Source organism: Temnothorax americanus, unplaced genomic scaffold (genome assembly GCF_048541705.1).
Source record: "Temnothorax americanus isolate GAGA-0224 unplaced genomic scaffold, ASM4854170v1 Scaffold9, whole genome shotgun sequence".
Classification (NCBI taxonomy): domain Eukaryota; kingdom Metazoa; phylum Arthropoda; class Insecta; order Hymenoptera; family Formicidae; genus Temnothorax; species Temnothorax americanus.
Window position 1 is genome coordinate 4,443,629 of NW_027509812.1, and position 15,609 is coordinate 4,459,237.

General features: G+C 35.2%; 6 protein-coding genes and 1 long non-coding RNA gene across 23 annotated transcripts in view; 4 read left to right on the plus strand and 3 right to left on the minus strand.

Moving 5' to 3' along the window:
- Dad1 (dolichyl-diphosphooligosaccharide--protein glycosyltransferase subunit) overlaps positions 1-15,609 on the minus strand; it is a 183,369-nt gene that overhangs the window by 134,545 nt on the left and 33,215 nt on the right. The window lies entirely within an intron of this gene.
- Positions 37-2,106, minus strand: LOC143907815 (2-oxoglutarate and iron-dependent oxygenase domain-containing protein 3). The gene is made up of 5 exons (XM_077424818.1): positions 1,862-2,106; positions 1,170-1,607; positions 693-846; positions 468-594; positions 37-398 (listed from the first exon to the last, which is right to left on the minus strand). Exons 1-5 carry the CDS (start codon positions 1,963-1,965, stop codon positions 250-252), a joined length of 972 nt encoding a protein of 323 aa, XP_077280944.1. The 5' UTR covers positions 1,966-2,106; the 3' UTR covers positions 37-249.
- Positions 1,861-15,609, minus strand: part of LOC143907823 (uncharacterized) — a 42,301-nt gene continuing 28,552 nt past the window's right edge. For 4 of the 10 annotated variants that reach the window (XR_013259983.1, XR_013259979.1, XR_013259977.1 and 1 more), the window contains exon 3: positions 3,367-3,501. This is a non-coding gene — a long non-coding RNA (uncharacterized LOC143907823). Of the gene's footprint in view, positions 2,147-2,763; positions 3,101-3,363; positions 3,502-15,609 lie in introns of those variants that run through there. The other 6 variants (XR_013259982.1, XR_013259981.1, XR_013259985.1 and 3 more) reach the window with 3 other exon arrangements.
- Galla-1 (cytosolic iron-sulfur assembly component galla-1) lies at positions 2,292-4,944 on the plus strand. 7 transcript variants are annotated; one of them, XM_077424826.1, is made up of 4 exons: positions 2,293-2,408; positions 2,480-2,606; positions 2,814-3,077; positions 3,153-3,357. In XM_077424826.1, the coding sequence occupies exons 2-4, from the start codon at positions 2,528-2,530 to the stop codon at positions 3,251-3,253; spliced, it is 444 nt and encodes a 147-aa protein (XP_077280952.1). In that variant the 5' UTR covers positions 2,293-2,408; positions 2,480-2,527; the 3' UTR covers positions 3,254-3,357. The 7 variants fall into 7 exon arrangements, with proteins under 7 accessions (XP_077280950.1, XP_077280952.1, XP_077280949.1 ...); XM_077424824.1 differs by having other exon boundaries at positions 2,292-2,408; positions 2,480-3,077; XM_077424823.1 differs by adding an exon at positions 4,920-4,944 and having other exon boundaries at positions 2,298-3,053; positions 3,153-3,270.
- Positions 4,458-9,817, plus strand: LOC143907814 (serine protease snk). Its single transcript, XM_077424817.1, has 6 exons — positions 4,458-4,569; positions 4,881-5,055; positions 6,783-6,983; positions 7,897-8,168; positions 8,536-8,831; positions 9,224-9,817. The coding sequence occupies exons 2-6, from the start codon at positions 4,968-4,970 to the stop codon at positions 9,516-9,518; spliced, it is 1,152 nt and encodes a 383-aa protein (XP_077280943.1). The 5' UTR covers positions 4,458-4,569; positions 4,881-4,967; the 3' UTR covers positions 9,519-9,817.
- On the plus strand, positions 9,962-11,773 carry LOC143907816 (dynein beta chain, ciliary-like). Its single transcript, XM_077424819.1, has 5 exons — positions 9,962-10,093; positions 10,294-10,527; positions 10,608-10,715; positions 10,961-11,180; positions 11,436-11,773. Exons 1-5 carry the CDS (start codon positions 9,962-9,964, stop codon positions 11,591-11,593), a joined length of 852 nt encoding a protein of 283 aa, XP_077280945.1. The 3' UTR covers positions 11,594-11,773.
- On the plus strand, positions 11,911-15,439 carry LOC143907811 (dynein beta chain, ciliary-like). Of its 2 annotated transcripts, XM_077424808.1 has the most exons (10): positions 11,911-12,067; positions 12,135-12,368; positions 12,674-12,877; positions 13,006-13,197; positions 13,290-13,567; positions 13,819-14,112; positions 14,180-14,298; positions 14,539-14,856; positions 14,987-15,080; positions 15,226-15,439. In XM_077424808.1, the coding sequence occupies exons 2-10, from the start codon at positions 12,237-12,239 to the stop codon at positions 15,437-15,439; spliced, it is 1,845 nt and encodes a 614-aa protein (XP_077280934.1). In that variant the 5' UTR covers positions 11,911-12,067; positions 12,135-12,236. The 2 variants fall into 2 exon arrangements, with proteins under 2 accessions (XP_077280934.1, XP_077280935.1); XM_077424809.1 differs by having other exon boundaries at positions 11,911-12,368; positions 13,290-13,499; positions 13,838-14,112.

The window sequence follows — 15,609 nt, forward strand, 5'->3', positions numbered from 1 at the left end:
CATGGATTTAATCGAATAAATAAAATATCTGATATATCAACATTCTGAATTCTCTGATTATTTAATTTATATTTACTAATACATTTTTTCAAAAATAATATATATACTTCTACTTCACTTATTTTTCTTTACAATACTATTATAATACTGTTCACGTGTGCATTCAACAATTTATGAATGAAAATATCATCGACACTGTATATTCTATGTTATGTATAATGGAAAAATATTAATGAGAGATAGAAAATCTTAATTTAACGTCTCGGTAAAGCGCAGATCTGATATCGCGGCGTTCTTATCGCACGTGAAAGATACGGTCAAGGCGTAACGAGTACCAGATTTCACTTTCTCAACTAGATGTAAATTTTCGCTCCCTGAAGTAAAAATTGATACTCTGCCTGAAAATATAGATAAATTAGAGTCTCGTCTCCTTAGAACAGATTTAACTTATAACTGAAATGCCTTACCTTTTCTCGGTTCTACTGTAGCATTAACATCGTTTTTGTCCATAAATATAAATCGACCGCCTTCGAAGTCTTTATTGTAATCACTTAAATACAACAACGAAGTGTAATGAAACGATTCGTACGTTTCCTGAAATGCGTAGTTTTATATTTTAATTCTATATTACGAAACAAAGCTTCCTGATAGGGTTAATATAAAAGACGCTACGTAACGTCGCGAGAACAAACCTTATCGATATGTGGATGCCAGTATTCGTCGTGTATGGTTCTCGCGGGTTTCGTAGTCATCCGCGAGAAGAAAGTAGGTTTGGTTAAATAGATCTTATTTGTATCTATGCCAAAATTATGTGCCACCGCATGTTGTATTTTCGTTTTCACTACCCTGTAAGTTAAGGAAGAACCTAACATACATTGTACAATATTAAATAACTTGGGTGTGTGGTTTTTTTTTCCATATGGAATACCAAATAGATATATGTAGAATGATTTTTAATGATTTGCATACATGTATGTTTCAGAGGCTAAAAATCTAGATTCTAGGAGATAGAAGTGTATTTGTTTATCATTTATGATATATACGAGCGAGTTTAGATAAACAACTCGTACTATTGATTTACTATAAACGTTCCTCTTTGGAACGTCAACAAATAATTTTGCTCTAAATTTAAAAATGAAAAAATATTTATACGTGATTAAAAATCATACTTATAAATTGCCGAATCCACGCTGTTGAATATTTTCTTTGCTTCTGGTTGTTTATAGATATTGATAAAACCCTGGCCCTTGCTAAGAGCGCCAGAATGAAGATCCAGGATACTCGCGCCACCGTCAGATCCAGCCAAGTCTAATCCACTTTTTGCTAGTTTCAGTAAAACATCTGCCTCTGTTGTCGAGACGAGTTTGTCAGTTACAACTCTGCCGCATTTTTCCGGTACGCAGCCAGGGTATTTTTCTAACTCGTCTCTATAATCCATAGAGCAGTCAACGTTCTGTGTACGACTTACCAATACGTCTTTCTGTTTCGCTAGATATACTTCTTTGCCCTGTCTGTTATTATACCAAACTATTAGCGAGACTCCGAGTATCAGAACGCATCTGGACCATACTCTCTGATAGGGAAACGTTACGATAGGTCCATATTTCCTACGAGATAGAAAGTAGTACCGGTGTTACGTGCTGCTTTTATATCCACGAACAATATATTTCACTCTCTCTTCTATAAATTAAATAGTTTCTTAACGACAGCAGAGTGAAGAATCTTCTTTTATTTTGGATATTATTTATTTAATCATTATCTTTTTCAGATGTGAAAATATTAAAATTTGAAATAGGAAAGGGAGGACCGATAAAATGTAAACATTTATGACAACGTAAAAAAAAATTAGCTTTATACTCACGACTTAACCGATTCGCTCGGTTTTTCCGCTTTGTTTTCCTCCTGAGCTACACTTTCTTTCTGCGCACTTTTTTCCTTCAATCTCCTCACCTCTTGCGTCGTCATCGTGTATAGCTGTATACCGGTATATACGATCGCTCCTTTATCCTTTATCAGTTTTATCTTTATGTTTAATCCAATTTCTTATACATGTCAAATACAAGTGTCAAATTGTCAGGTCTGTCAATCTTCTCCGAATCATAACCATAACGCATAAATATCTAGAGAGACGTTTGACGCTTGCAACCTGAAAAAAAAAAAAAACATTGAGTTGCCGCGCGATACGCGCAGGCGCAGACGTAGGATGGCAGGATTGCAAAACAAAACTTGGAGACTTCTGGGGAATTTATAAAATACGAAAATGTTGGGATGACTTGGCGACCCTGGACCCTAACCAAACCAAAGTGTATTGTATATACGCAACGCCATTAGCCATATGACATTCCTTCCGAACGTCGCGTTATCCTCGCTGACGTCTTTCGTCGCTCGTCTCCGCGAATGCAGATGACGTAATTCACACCATGCTGTTATGTTTTTCTTGTTATTATCGTTAATAAACATGCTATCCTTTTTCCGAAAGTTATCAATTGGCGGAAAGATAAAGGATGGTATACTGCCGGAGGCAGTCATGGGAACGGCAGAGGATCTCTTGACAACGAATAATCAAATGTTAAAGACGGATACCGAATTAAAAGAATCCGTTTACGGCAAGTTTTGCGCTCTATTTGTGTCATGTATCGCGCGACCTTTCGGATGTTGTCCAATGTCAGAGAGACGGTGCGCGACGTTTACAAATGTCTCGTTCCTCATTGTTAAGCTTATTAAAACGCTCGATCCACGTAACTGGCATTTTTCAGGTGCAGATTCTGTCGATTCTGTATATTCGCTCGACAATGTGTTTCGTTGCTTTTCAGATTTATTAAGGACGATCAAGGATCCTGAGAAACCACAAACCTTGGAGCAATTGGACGTTGTTTACGAAGATTGCATAAAAGTTTGCCGCAGCACGCCTGCGGGAGTTTCTGTGATTCGTGTTGAGTTTAATCCTACGGTGCCTCACTGCTCATTGGCAACCCTCATAGGATTGTGCATCCGCATTAAATTAGAACGTCATTTATCGGCGTTATTTAAATTAGATATCTATATCAAGAAAGGTGCGCATTCCACTGAACAGGAAAGTACGTACGCATCTTCTTCGGCACTGAAACACACATAGCTCGTTGTCTTTGATTAAATTACCTATTAAATTACAGTTAATAAACAAATCAATGACAAGGAACGTATAGCGGCTGCAATGGAAAATCCAAACTTACGGGAACTGGTGGAAAAATGCATCCTGGAAGAGGATTATTAGCGTTTCGTGATATATAGGTACTGCTACTCCTTTCGGAAATTTTTTCGAAATACAATTTTTATCTAGTACGTTATATTGTGTAAATAAATAATGTATTTTGTGTATACTGGCGTATAATTAAGTCCAATTCATCTCGCGGACACGTGCAACGAAGCGCTTTCAATAGAAATCATTTGCAATCGTTGTAAATTAAATTTTTGGTACTTGATAATCGCAATCTTGCGCCGTTCTTCGATAGAGATGCATGTCTGAAAAAGAGAGATGGAGAATTATAATCCATTATATAATTTTAATTATATGTATATTTCTCGGAACTTATTAATCTACAGAAATATTCATCTTACGGAAAAGTAATAAAAATTTTGTCGGTGTGAAATCCTACACGTAATATATACGAACGATCTAAAGAATAGCGATTAGGCCTAGTAGTCTAGTAGAATAAAACAATTTAATTATTTCGTATCATTGGTGTAATATTTAAAAAAATGTTTTCAATGCTTATAATAATTAAATAACTTTGTTTTAATTTTTTTTATCAAATTACATTTAATAATTAATGTAAACTACTAAAATGACTAAAATATGAATAAAGTACCAAAAATATAAAAAAAAAAATCGTAAAAGAAATTAATATTTCTTGAAAAATTTAAAAAATATTTTCTTTTACAAATAAAGTGTAAAAGAGGAGGTACATATAATTTGCATAAAATAATTTTTAGCAAAGTGTACTCGATATCTGCCCCTTATTTTTAAAACCAATTTTCACTAATCGTTCACTGTTCTGACGCTTCTAAATAATGCCTCGCAGAGGGGAATGCTCGCGAATGAATGCATCGCACGATTCACACGTGATGCATGGACATTTTACATGCGTAATATAATATACGTGCTATATGTACTATACACTGTAGAGAACAGAGAATAATTACAAATTGGGCAAAACCACACGTGCAACGTTCGCGGAACGTCGCGTGATTTATGCAGCGTTGCGAGCGATATACGATAGTGATCAAAGCTGCCGCTTTGATGCGGGCGTCAGTGTTTCTACACATTTCTACCGCTTCTGCAATGACTATACCGGATCACATTCGCATCGCGTGGCGTCAGTCGTCAGTCGAGTCGTCAATCGAGTCTCGAGTGGTCTCGAGCAGTCTCGAGCCTCGAGCCGCGAATCGGGCAGTGCATCGCGCACAAATATTTTGTTCTCTCATACATCGTCAGAATCAAAATTTCTGGAAGAAAATATCATCGAATGTCTTTGAAAATAAGCGATCTATTTAAGGAGTGAACTTGAAGCGCAAAGAAAAAATTTCTCTGTAAGAATCTTTAATTAATTATTAGATATATCATTAAAAAATATTAAGTCTGTAATTTAAATTAAAAACTTGAGTTTGTATTTATAGTTACATTTTCAAACTTTATCTTTTCTTCCTATCTATTAAGTTGATTTTAGTAAATTTTTAAGTTGTACACTTTTATAAATCTATGAATATCGCATAAATGCAAAATGGTAACTTGTTTAAAAATATTATTTATATATTATATATGTGTATTGTGTGTACATGTGGTATATAATTAAATTCCTAAAATCTAAATTTAAAAAATTGTAAATCAATTTTTCTTTAGGATCGATTGCAGGTATATGATGTGGACATCCTTTTTTTAGCCAAGTCAAGTGAATGTGTCCAACGTTGTAAATCATCGTGTACTCAAGATGGACTTCAGCTTGCCCTTCTCGATTCTCATCGTCCTTTTGTTCAAGTTTTTTACGCATGGCTTACCAATGCAAGAGGAACTTTACGGTATAAAATATATGTGAATATTAAATACATTTAGCCACAATAGAAATATTGATAAGAGTATTAAACATTTTTATTTGAAATAATATTTTTCTTTCAAACTTGTTCGAAAAATATCTGAGCTTTTACACATATCAACCAAGAATTTCTTACTGTTATTACCGTTATTGTTACCGTTTTACGAGTAAAACGTGATGAAAACAACTCGTGCGTTCCAGGATTAACGCATCCTGATATGTTATGATGATATTGAGTTTTTATTACATTATATATGGGAAGTACTATGAATAATTCGATTAAATTGAAGCGACTTTAGCAAAATATATAACTGCTATTGACCTGCTATTGACCTGTCGAAGTTACGATTAGATAAACGCCATAATATGGAGCTCGAAGTGAATCGTTATCGCAACTACACAGCACACACGCTTATTTACTTCCTACTTAACTCATTTTCTATTACGAAAACGATATGATTCACACCTCGTGTTATATGATAACGCGCACTTTTCCAATTCTAATGATATGCGCAAAATCGAAATGACAAATTGGATGTCGATCCAGAGCTTACACATTCAATACTTACTATCGACAGTTTTTCTTTGCTTTCTATAATATATTAGAGATATCCACTAACTCAATCTTAATTTTGATAACTGATTCTACGAACTAATAAAGTCTATTTTTCTCTCGAAAAAATGAAGGATAACATTCCAATAATTCATATTAGATATTTTTGTAATTAACTCTCGAATTAGAATTCGAATTAATCGAGAAATATAAGTTTAATATTTGTTCGTACTTCCGAAACTCGAAATATATCTTCCTTGTTTAGTCGTTGGGAATTTGTTGATGTTTCGATGTCTCGATGTTTCGTTGAATAAAAATAAACTCCAAATTCATTATAGAATATCATTAATTATCGAGAATTTATAATTATAGTTTATGCAATTCTACAAGTTCTACAAAATATTCCCTGATCCCAATTAATGTTGCGGTGTCGCGAACAACATTCGCGGATAACGTTCGCGGCTATGTGACGCGACTGTTTTTCCCCGTTGCTGTAAAATACAATGATGCTTTTACTACTACTAGTACCGCACAGCGACACGGTACTTGCATGTAATTAATTCAAACGAAAGATCGACAAAAGTCGTCGCGTGTACGTAATTTTCCAACGCTTATCGATTGGTCGATCGATCTGTTACGCAACCACGATTGCGAAAATCGTTTTCATTAAATCGTATGGTGAAATTTATTCGCAATCTAGAAAGACGAAACTTGTATATACATATATGTATTTTATTTCGTGTATCACAAAAAAAGATTTTTGTTATATTTAATCTTTAAAGTATTTTGATTTTTTAATTTTATAATTTTTCCAAAATAAAACTTAAATCTGAATTTTTGAGATCAAATTATTTAAGCTAAATAATCTATAAAAGAAAAATATTTCTATATAATGAGAGAGAGAGAGAGAGGGGGGGAGGGAGGGAGGGAGAAAGGTATAATATATATTCTCTCTTTCTTTTATCCTTCTAGTTTAGGATTTTCTCAAATTATATACCGTCCTGTATGCGAATAAACGCTATCATTCGAAAATAGTATGTAAACCCGAGTAAAAGTGTGGGTCGTGCGTTTAGATTAGTTTCAATGACTCATGCTTTTCCTCATGGGCTTTTCCGCCTACAATTAAATCGAAATGTAACCTCGTTTTGGTTGACACACAGAAGGCAGTTACTGCAGAACGGAGGACGGCAGGCCAGGCGTGTGCAAAAAGATATACGAATGTCCATCCAGACTGCAAGAAGTAAAGGAAGGTAAAAGAAGCTCGGATTCTATGGGACGTTGCGGCTTCCAGGATTTCACGGAAATAGTTTGTTGTCGGTTCAATATTACGGACAAAATAGGACTTCGACCAGCAGAGATAGGTATATATATGACATCCCTTTTCGTTTTTTTTTTTAAATAGTAGAATAACCGTTTCATGGTGATCCGAAAACTAAAGAATTGCGACGGAATTTTATTTCTACAGATATTTACAACTACAACGCATTTCGTGCTGACTGAGTTACGCGCTAAAATTATTCTCTTAAAATTTCATGAATTGACGCGTTTTTATTATTTTGCGCCCAATCAACCCCTATACATTTAGGATACATTTCGCAGACTAAAGTCTATCACTTGGTTTTACAAATTACCGTGCCACTCGACCGAGAGATATCTTTTCGTTTTGAAATAATAAAGAGACGAGAACAACGAGCGACGAGCGACGAGAAAGCCGATCGACGAATGATAATTATACTCCGCATCCACGAAATCGCTATCGATTAACATTCTATCTTTATTCAGAAACAGGTTTTTCAACTAGCTGCTATAACTTTTGATAATGGTTCTTATTTTCTTCATCCAAATGAAGACAAAATCCAACGTCGATATGTTTATGTCACTTTGTATACGATTTTAAGATATTGCTGAAATACCAAAGTATTTAGACAAACGCGTCCATTTAAACGTCAACGACAAAGCTATTTTAATTTTTATCATATATTTATCACTGTTTTAATGTACATGTACCTATATAGTAACATGCGCGCGTGCGCAAATTGCACGATCATCGTTTCCGAGAATCTCGTTTAAATAATGAACGGCCTTGAAGTGGAGACGCGCACGGTGACGTAACAATCGTCATGGCTTTACGGTCACGGTTACGGTTCCATATTAGATCCGGGCAGGTCGGTTTCGCGTTAACGCCGGTGTTAGACTAATCGATTGATTGTGTTCTTTAATTTAAAATGCAAAAGAGATGGTTTTTAACGGACGTCGGTGCGCTTGGATTTTTAGCATGTCGCCAGTACGAGAACGAGATTGGAGCCAACGGTAAGGTGAGGAGGGGCACGGTTACGGCTGAAGTGCAGTTCAACATATTCGGCGGCACGCAAACCGAACACGGGGAATTCCCGTACATGGTCGCTCTGGGGTACGAGAACGAAGATAAGAACGACGACAATTCGGAAGCTATCGAGTACAACTGCGGTGGCACGTTAATTTCCTCGCAATATGTGTTAACCGCTGCTCACTGCGTCAATAATATACAGGAGAAAGTGCCGATAGAGGCAAGTAACGGCGAGCTCCAAGTTCAAGGTCGCGATTTATTTGAACTGACTATCGAGATATCTGCGATCGATTCGAATCTTTCGTTTAAAAGAGAAAAGGATAAAAATAAAAGAAACTAGATTTAGATTCGCGCAAAATACTTATTAATAAAAATATTTTTGTCGGGCGAAAAGTAAGTATCATTAATTCATGCGATCGGAGTTGACGCATAAATGTCGCAAGATAGTGAACATTCAAGTTCAAAAATTTCGCGAATATATATATAGAAACGAAATTGATAACACATAATTTCCGTCTTTGTCAATGATCAAATGTACAGATAATGCCTATCGTTCTTAGGATAGTAAATTTTCTTTGCTCTCACAGGTAAGAGTCGGTAGCGAAGATCTGAAGAACGTTGGGGACGATGCGCAACGAATTCCCATAAGCAACGTAATAACGCATCCGCAATATAAGCGCAGCGTGAATTACAACGACGTGGCTATTTTGAAATTAAGTACGCCTGTACGCGTGGCGAGTAACGTACGGCCGATCTGTATCCAAACGAAATCTTTAGACTCCATGGATGTACGATCGAACCTAACGTTTATCGTGATTGGCTGGGGCGCTACCAGCTTCGACGAGGACAGCAGTACCAAATTGATGAAGACACCGGGTCTCAGGTGAGAATACAACGAGAGTATACAAAACATAACACATACATTTTTACTATTTTTAGCAATATTTTTTAGCAATAACTCTTTGGAAAACTCTTTTCAAACATATATGTTTACTGAAATTCTTTTATTAAAAACCAAATTTCTTATTTGACTTCGAGCTAGTATCTTTGCGGTTTTGTACATATCTTGCGCTAAAAAAACCATCTTTACGTATAATTATGTATGGATTGAAAAAAAAGGAGTAAAGTCCGATTCGTTTAATTAATAAAATTTTGGCGATTGACGAAACATAAGTGTACATATATTCTTGTATATCTGTTATAAATATATCTTTGTATAACGCAAGACACCACCCCGCGATTTACATACTATTTAAATTATGCTCCAATTTCCAGCCTCGTAGACAGGGAATCGTGCGCGAAATCGTTCAATGGTTTCGGCAAGTTACCCCGCGGTTTGGACGAAAGTATGCTGTGCGTGTTGGATACCAACGTCACAAGAAGGTCGGACGCTTGTCACGGAGATAGCGGCGGGCCCTTGTTAATGTTCACCGAGTCTGGTTGTAGCATTGTGGGAATCACGGCTTTCGGCCAAAATTGCGGAGGTTCTATACCGGGAGTATATACAGCGGTATATTCCTTCCTGGAATGGATCGAGAAACAAGTCTGGCCAGAAATGATCGACGAATGATAGATGGATCGCTTTTCGACTCGATGTGTCGAGACTTTCCGTTCGGTGATCAATGATCACTCAGCGATCAACGATCGACGTGACGTGACGCGATTTAGATACTTTAAAGCGACTTGTGGTAGTTGTGGCGTTATTACATATAGTTATTACGATATCTAGTCTGAAGCTTTTCGTATACCTACTCGGTCTACGCAGCATTTATTTTTTCAATTCCTTATATTTTACAAAATGCGCTTTAGCGAATTTTATACTTTTATACGTATGATTCTGCCCTCAAATAATATATATCATTCTGTATGTATACGTGCTTCAATAATTCAGCTTGTTTTTCTTTCTCTCTATTCTGAAAAAAAAACTTGTCTGTGAAAACAAATCGGCAACGTTCAAATTGTTCAGTTGAACAGCGTTGAGGATAACGAATATTTTTCTCGTAAATCTAGAAAATGGCCGATAAGAAAGATGAGGAGAAGAAGGAGGATGACGATCGTATTGAATTTCTCTATAAATATTTGGTGTTTTCGAGAAAAATCAAACTCGACAAATGGGTAAAGATGTTAACAAACGAGGAATACAAGGTACAATATTTTTTAACCTTAACCCAAATTAACAAAATCAAATGTTTTTAAATATCATTCATCACCACGATTTAAGATATCTCCATCCAAACTGAAATTTTTTATCTTCGTGCGACAGCAATCCAAAATCAATTTTTGTTAAACAAATAAATCGTTCAGCACTTATTTTATTTTATTTGTATTGTACATATAAATGTCAGGAGGCGGTTATGAAATTCTTCGATACACCGTCGGAGATGATTCTGATAATACAACTAAATCCGGCTGGTGTGTTAGTGCCGTTTCTCGAGATACCACCGACAGGTTGGGTTAAGGCATCGTATTTTATAAAAAAAGACCCTGTCGAGGTCACGAAAGAAAATTATAGGAATGTCATTATACCCGGTGATATGGCTTCGAAACCTATCGAGGAACTATCCGTCTTGGTTGAGGAGGTAGCGCGATTGCACGTTTGAATTAAATATCGTTCGCGTCTATGAAAAGGGACTGATCCTTACGCGAACGTTCTGCCTAGGCTTACGTACCGATGTTATCGAATCCGAAGAACCACAAGGGTTGGCCACGCGTTATCGGCGAGGACATGAAAAAGCACGTTTACGATCTTCGCAATATGATATGCCAGGTACAAGAAGTAGTTTTAACTCTTAACTCTCACAAGATGTAATATTTATCCACGCAACAGGTATTATTGCTATCCCAAAATATGTAATTTACTTCTTTTATCTTAATAAAAAAACTTTCTTATTAAAAGATATTCTTCAAATCTTCACGGTATTAACTGATTGTGAGTGTTAAATTTCGAAATGGACCAAAAATGTCCTTATCAACCGGTCAAAATATCGACGAGAACGGCCTCATCTCTTTCAGGTCAAAGGTAAGATGATGGGACAAACTTTACTACCGATGCCAATGGGCATCGAACAGATATTCGAGGCGGAATGGAAAGCGCAGCAGAGCGGCGGGGTCGAGGTCGATCTTCCTTTAAAAAGCAATATAGAAACTATCGTAACGAAATGGTGCTCGCAAATCGGTGATACGCTAAACGAAGAAAGCCCAAGAAATGATAAGCAGTTGCTACCGAGTGCAGGTATTGCAGCATTTAAGCAAAATTAAAAAGCAAATGTTTTGTAACGTTCAAAACATTGGACCAATTTTTTTCATAAATGTTACTTCTTAAAATGTAATATAAGTATATTTTTATGTGGAATATACAATACGTAAAAAAAACGTAAGAATACATTTTTTATTTTTCCGAATTACTGATTTTCAACAAAATTTAATTAATTAAGAAATTGAATTGAGAATCGCGAAGAAGCGTTAATCCTGAACAATGTACTTGCAGAAATTGATTTTTGGAGTCAACGACTTGTAAACGTCGAATCTATTCACAGTCAAATGAGAGACCTACGAGTGAAAAAGATGGCATCTATTCTAGAATTAACCAAGAGCCCTTGTTCACCGCGTTTCAAGGCTCTGTTGAAGGACGTTATCGCTGGTTAGATCTTGCTAGCGTTAGTCGAACGATATACTACAACGAGTATTAATTAATTATGTCGATTAGGCGTTTCGCGTCTTTCTCTTACTGTGTATATCGTCGCTACATTACTCTAATGAATTATTCTAAAGGAAAAGCAGAGTTGATTAATTTTTTAATAAACTTCCAAAAATCACGTCATGAAATCACGCTAAAATTACGTAATTTTGCAAATTGATTTAATTTACATACGTCAATACAAAAATGTTTTATTCGTGCCTTAAAAAGCGGTGATTGAAGCCCGCGATGTATGCGCTTACTTAAAAGCGTTGGAACCTCATTTCGAAGATATACAAAATACCGAATTCCAAGACATACAGCCGAACGTGAAACCATTATTGCACTGCGTGTGCCTCATATGGTCAAATTCAAAATATTATTGCACCCCAACGCGAATAATCACGCTATTATCCGAAATATCTAACCTACTAATTGCTGAGGTACGTAAGAAAAAAATAGATATTTTTATATTGAGATATACTCGAGCAATCAAGATATTCTTCGCAGGCCACGAAATATTTGGATCAGAGTACTTTGTTTACTGGTGATATCGAGGATAGTCTGAAACGTTTAGCGCATGTGACAAATATTTTAACTTATTACACAGAAATGTTTGAAACGTTTCGAAGTAAATTGGATAATTACTTTAAGCATTCAACCGAACTAATTCCATGGAATTTTGACGATGAATTGGTGCTTGGAAGAATAATGAATTTTCAGAAACGTTTGGGAGAGATTAAAGTTTGTAATGCTGATTTTTAAAATAAATGTAACATTTTTTATATTATGCTTTTCATAATTGGATTCTCACACCGTTCTTAATTTTTTCGTCACGTAATCTGAAAATTTTAATAGTTTCGAAATATAGTTACATATGTATGTGTATCACTCGCTGCGCGCACACTCACTTAGGTATATATACAAAATTTGAAAATACAAAAAAATAAAAATGCATTTTTATATTATGTAAGAAAAATATGATTGTTATTTTTTAAGCACAAAACAATTTGTCTACAAATGATTAATTATTGCATACTATTTGTCAGATGTTATTTGATACGGCTCAAGAATATTTTAAGCTAGAAAGAATGGAATTCGCGATTTTAAAAAAGAAAACGTTGTGTTCCAAAATATATGACATTCGTGAAAAATTTGTTAAAATTTACAATGAATTTGCCGAATTAGAGTACGATATTCTGATGCCGGAAGAGATACGATTCACAGATCACGTTAATTCTTTTTTAGTAAAGGTAAGCGCGATAATCGCGTATCATTATACGATACTTGTATTTTATACGCTTTGTACGTGACGACTGCTTTTCATAAATTAGTAAGATTACCGTTTCAATGTAAAACATTGTCGACTCATTTACCGCAGGTAGAAGAGTATGACAGAGAGCTGGCAAATATATTCGATCAAGTATTTTCTGAATGTCACAATACTGAAATTATTTTTAAAGCAATATGGATTCTAGGCTCAATGGCCAATCGACCAATCATTATGGCACAATTATGGCACAATTACGAGAGATTGCTTCAAATAATTCATAGACATTTCGATGATATTAAAGTGCGCTACAATATTGATATTTAATAGACGTAATATAGCCGTAATGAGATAGATGATGAGCCTTAGACAGACACTCCATTTACCTTTTCCAGGTCATATTTGACAGCACCTTCAAAGATTATAAGGAGGACGAATGGATTGAAACCGATCAGTATTTCCCACATGTTGCTGGCGCATTGTGTACGTTGACGCAATTGCGCCAACGGATAGACTATCCGATGCAATGTGCGAAATTAATTGACCATCCTTTGATAAACCTCAGAATAGTACGCGAAACCAAACCAAAATACGATCAAATGCAGGTAATATTTCACAAAACCCTAGAAGAAAGCAAAAAGCGACGTTGGATATCATCATTTACTTTACACACGTAGTTATTTTTCAATGTTTTTATTTATTTACGTAGATATATTTCTCTCACACACATTCTCTACTGTAATATCTTAATTTTATAAAGTTTCATGACACGTATCAAGTATCACTCCCTATACGATTACCGTTAGCTACATATATTTATTTACGATAATGTGTTTATTCAAAAAAAAAATCATCTGAAATAATTATTAAAACATTTATGATATCTAATGTATTCGTCCGATTCTTGAATTGCGTCAATAAAAGCACGTCGTGTTCTTATAAGTCACTCATGGACGCGATGGAGCATAAAATATTCACCGACTGGGCCAACAAGGTAGTCGATATAAGCAACGTTCATTTGTCGAAGAGCTTATTAACAATACATGAAAATAAGCTACTCGATTTAAACTTTGATCCGGAACTAACTGCTCTATTGCGAGAAACTCGTTTTATGATCACTATGAAGAGAACGGACCTAACCGAGGAAGCGATTCAATTATATTATAGAACGCAGTATTTTTTTGAGAGTACCTACAATCTCAGTTTGCTCGTGCAATGGTGAGTAAACGCATCATTAAATAACTAGAAATAGTTCGATCTGCATACGTTTATTCAAAAATGGTAGGTACAATTGGATAAGGAATAATATTTTGCCCGTGGACGCTGAATTATTGAAGCACGAAATCGAAAAAGTGGACGAAGTCATTCGCATTGGCCAGGAAAACTATAATTGGAATTCTCCAGGTAAAAATAGATCGTGTGTTGTATATAAAAACATTTAGATATTATATTATTGCTAATAATAAACCCCAAAAGTAACGTACAAGTAAATTTTTAAAATCTTTGTAATTCAGAACTTTTGGCCGGCACCTCCGCGATACCTTTAGATAACTTTTTCTCTTGCTTCACAACAATGATCAATAATATAAACAGACAAATAAAATCAATGTTTCACCATACCTACACCGAGGATTCGTTTCACAGAAGTGCCAGAGTATATCGATAATTTGCTGGGTCTGGTGCGAAAGTTACATTCGCGAATCTTTTACGCTCAAGAAAACATCAATACGTTGTTGGGTATAATTTACTCGTGGGCTATGTCCCCGATATTAGAGCGCAAAGATTTTAAAGATGAGAATTTGCTCGCCGTGAGTGAACGTGACGAGCATTTCCAAAAGAGATATAATCAGATCGAGCATGCCAGTGGAGAGCTAAATCGAGTCTTGGATGAAAATTATAAACTTTTCTTCGATTTGCTACCCGATTCAGTGTATGAGAAAGATGAGATTGAATTGGACAAAAGTAATTTTCTTATTTATTTCTTGTTTCTAAAGACTTTCAATTTTTTTACACGACAAAAGACAATTTTTCAAATTTTTAAGTTCTATGAGTTGACCGAAAAATAAAATGATGACATATATATTCGTTACAGACGCGCGAATAGATACGCAAAAGCAAGAATTTGAAGAACTCGAAGAAATAACAGATGATGTAAAAGAATCGCAAACTTTACCGAGTGGATTGAGGTGTGACAACCAATCCTTTCTTATAATATTAGAATACATAACTTGTTTGTGTGTAATATCTTTAAATCGTGTAAGCGGCAATAAAATTTAATAATTAAAAAATTTTTGTACTTGTCATAAAATATGTTTTTATCTTTTTCATCAGAATTGATGAAGAAAAGGAAAGAATAATTGCTCGCGATGGCGTGGAAAATGAAGTGGTCGGAACGAAAAAGAACGAACGAATGACGACGACAACTGAAATAACATTAACGGACGAGGAAATCGCCCAGAATATGATCAAATGGAAGCCTTATCTCGTTTATGTCGACAACTTGATATCAAAAGCTTTAATCCAAGCCGCTTCTACTAGGCAATGAATTTCATTAAACATTTACATAAAGTTAATACAATGTCTGTTAATTGATTATTAATACTATCACATTATTTACATTGTCCATTAATCGATGACACTTAATCGAATAAGTATTTAAGCAAAATATTTCTTCTATATTAAATCCTCGAATTCTGAAAATGCTGGAGATTGTTA

What these genes read in the sequence shown, in the direction of transcription:
- LOC143907814 (XM_077424817.1), top strand. Translation starts at nt 4,968, where the DNA reads ATGGACTTCAGCTTGCCCTTCTCGATTCTCATCGTCCTTTTGTTCAAG. An exon ending in AGGAGAAAGTGCCGATAGAG is followed by an intron (nt 8,169 to 8,535) that starts GCAAGTAACGGC and finishes TTGCTCTCACAG; the next exon opens with GTAAGAGTCGGTAGCGAAGA. An exon ending in ATGAAGACACCGGGTCTCAG is followed by an intron (nt 8,832 to 9,223) that starts GTGAGAATACAA and finishes TCCAATTTCCAG; the next exon opens with CCTCGTAGACAGGGAATCGT.
- Galla-1 (XM_077424821.1), top strand. Translation starts at nt 2,429, where the DNA reads ATGTTTTTCTTGTTATTATCGTTAATAAACATGCTATCCTTTTTCCGA. An exon ending in GCATTCCACTGAACAGGAAA is followed by an intron (nt 3,078 to 3,152) that starts GTACGTACGCAT and finishes ATTAAATTACAG; the next exon opens with TTAATAAACAAATCAATGAC.
- LOC143907815 (XM_077424818.1), bottom strand. Translation starts at nt 1,965, where the DNA reads ATGACGACGCAAGAGGTGAGGAGATTGAAGGAAAAAAGTGCGCAGAAA. An exon ending in CCGAGCGAATCGGTTAAGTC is followed by an intron (nt 1,608 to 1,861) that starts GTGAGTATAAAG and finishes TCTATCTCGTAG; the next exon opens with GAAATATGGACCTATCGTAA. An exon ending in GTGGATTCGGCAATTTATAA is followed by an intron (nt 847 to 1,169) that starts GTATGATTTTTA and finishes CTTAACTTACAG; the next exon opens with GGTAGTGAAAACGAAAATAC.
- LOC143907811 (XM_077424808.1), top strand. Translation starts at nt 12,237, where the DNA reads ATGTTTGAAACGTTTCGAAGTAAATTGGATAATTACTTTAAGCATTCA. An exon ending in AACGTTTGGGAGAGATTAAA is followed by an intron (nt 12,369 to 12,673) that starts GTTTGTAATGCT and finishes ACTATTTGTCAG; the next exon opens with ATGTTATTTGATACGGCTCA. An exon ending in TCATCATTTACTTTACACAC is followed by an intron (nt 13,568 to 13,818) that starts GTAGTTATTTTT and finishes CGTCAATAAAAG; the next exon opens with CACGTCGTGTTCTTATAAGT.
- LOC143907816 (XM_077424819.1), top strand. Translation starts at nt 9,962, where the DNA reads ATGGCCGATAAGAAAGATGAGGAGAAGAAGGAGGATGACGATCGTATT. An exon ending in TAACAAACGAGGAATACAAG is followed by an intron (nt 10,094 to 10,293) that starts GTACAATATTTT and finishes TATAAATGTCAG; the next exon opens with GAGGCGGTTATGAAATTCTT. An exon ending in TATCCGTCTTGGTTGAGGAG is followed by an intron (nt 10,528 to 10,607) that starts GTAGCGCGATTG and finishes CGTTCTGCCTAG; the next exon opens with GCTTACGTACCGATGTTATC.